General features: G+C 41.6%; 1 protein-coding gene across 1 annotated transcript; it reads left to right on the top strand.

Annotated features, from left to right (window-relative positions):
* Nucleotides 1–1,108: 1,108 nt before the first annotated feature.
* Nucleotides 1,109–1,447, top strand: LOC125858818 (uncharacterized). Its single transcript, XM_049538612.1, has one exon. It carries the CDS (start codon nt 1,109–1,111, stop codon nt 1,445–1,447), a length of 339 nt encoding a protein of 112 aa, XP_049394569.1.
* The last annotated feature ends 804 nt before the right edge of the window (nt 1,448–2,251 follow it).

Below are 2,251 nucleotides of genomic sequence, written 5' to 3'. Positions count from 1 at the left end.
TAGCAGTGGGTTCAGTGTTGGGACAAAGAAAGAAGAAAGTGTTCCACTCGATCTATTATGCAAGCAAGACCCTTGACTCTACACAAGCTAATTACACAGCGACTGAAAAGGAGATGCTGGCTCTAGTGTTCGTCTTCGACAAGTTTAGATCGTATTTGGTAGGTACTAAAGTGATTGTTTTTACTGACCATGCAACTATTAGGTACTTATTCAACAAGAAGGATGCTAAACCAAGGCTGATTCGATGAATATTACTTCTCCAAGAATTTGACCTTGAGATCAAAGATAGGAAAGGTACTGAGAATCAAATAGCAGATCAATTATCTATGTTGGAGGATTTTTCACAGGTGAATGAAGGTGAGCAAATCCGGGAAGAGTTTCCGGATGAACAATTGATGGCATTAGATATCTCTCAAGTGCCATGGTATGCAGATATTGTGAATTTGATAGTAAGTGGCGATTATCCTCCAGGTGCAACCACCCAACAAAAGAAAAATCTCAATCATGATGCCAAGTTCTATATCTGGGATGAACCATTCTTGTTCAAGCAAGGTGTAGACCGGGTAGTGAGAAGGTGCATTCTGGAACTGAGGTTCACAAAGTACTCGAAAGTTGTCATGTTATCCTATATGGAAGTCACCATGGAGGAGAGCGCACTGCTCATAAGGTACTACAATCTAGTTTCTTTTGGCCCTTGTTATTTGAAGATTCTATTGCTTTTGTGAAGGGGTGTGATAAATGCCAAAGGTTGGGTACTATTTCAAGAAGACATGAGATGCCGCTAAGTAACATTTTGGAGGTGGAAATCTTTGATGTGTGGGGTATTGACTTCATGGGTCCATTCCCACCATCTAGTGGAAACCAATACATTCTTGTGACTGTAGATTATGTTAGTAAATGGGTTGAGGCGGTTTCTCTTCTTTCTAATGATTCAATGGTGGTGATAAAGTTCATAAAGAAGCACATTTTCACTCGCTTTGGCACTCCAAAGGCAATTATAAGTGATAGAGGTAAGCATTTCATTAACCATTTTGTTAAAAACCTTCTTGCTAAGTATGGTATTCGTCATAAGGTTGCTACAGTTTACCATCCTTAAACGAGTGGCCAAATGGAGGTCTCGAGTAGAGAGGTGAAGCAAATTTTGCAGAAAATGGTGAATGCGCAGTGGAAAGATTGGTCTGAGAAATTAGATGATGCGTTGTGGGCATATAGGACTGCATATAAGACACCAATAGGGACTTCTCCCTATCACATAGTATTTGGGAAAGCATGTCACGTTTCGACAGAATTAGAACATCAAGCATATTGGGCGATCAAGAAGCTGAACTTAGACCCTGAGCTAGCCGGTAAAAAGAGAATGAATCAGCTGCATGAGCTTGAGGAGTTTAGGCTCCACGCATATGAGAATGCCAAGTTATACAAAGAAAAGACAAAGAGGTGGGCATGACAAGCACATAGTAGCTCGTATTTTCAATCCGGGAGATAAGGTACAACTCTTTAACTCTAGACTAAGGTTATTCCCCATAAAACTAAGGTCGAAGTGGAGTGGTACTTTCGAAGTGGTCAGAATGACATAACATGGGGTTGTTGAACTTAAAGATAAGATTGGCATTACGTTCTTGGTCAATGGGGAAAGGGTGAAACACTACTTTGGTGAGGATTCAGATCATAATCGGGAGCCTCTTGAGCTAAATGATGAATGATCCAAGTTGCATCGTGTCGCGACATTAAATCAAGCGCTACATGGGAGGCAACCCATGAACAATATTTAATAGATAAGTAGTTCGTCTTTATTTTCAAAAAATTTAGCAGCTTAGTTAATTTTTTTAGAATATAGGTTAGTTTTAGCTAGATTGTATTTTTCATTATTCGTAACTTAGCTTTTCATTAAAAAAAAAACTGGAGCCAAGCGCACTTGTTGGCGCGCCGCGCCTGGCATCGAACGTCAAAGAGTACTCTCAGGCGTGCTGAGGAGCGCGCCGCGCCAGGCCTCTCGCGTCAGAGCGCCATCTCAGGCGCGTTGCCCCTCCCATTGCCCCTATGCCTAAAAAAAATTTTATTCGGGTTTCGACCCGGATTTCACCCGACCCACCCCTTAAAACCCTCAAATCCCAAATTCATCCCCTATTCTTTATTTCTCCCAACTGACCCAAACCCCTAAAATCCTCCAAACTCTTTCTTCTTCATCTTCTTCCACTTCCCACTACCTCCATTAACCCCCACTCCTCTTCTCCCACATCCTTTAACTTCC

Source organism: Solanum stenotomum, chromosome 3 (assembly GCF_019186545.1).
Source record: "Solanum stenotomum isolate F172 chromosome 3, ASM1918654v1, whole genome shotgun sequence".
NCBI classification, from domain to species: domain Eukaryota; kingdom Viridiplantae; phylum Streptophyta; class Magnoliopsida; order Solanales; family Solanaceae; genus Solanum; species Solanum stenotomum.
The sequence above is the reverse complement of the archived record's forward strand: the minus strand, read 5'-3'. Positions and strand labels throughout refer to the sequence as shown.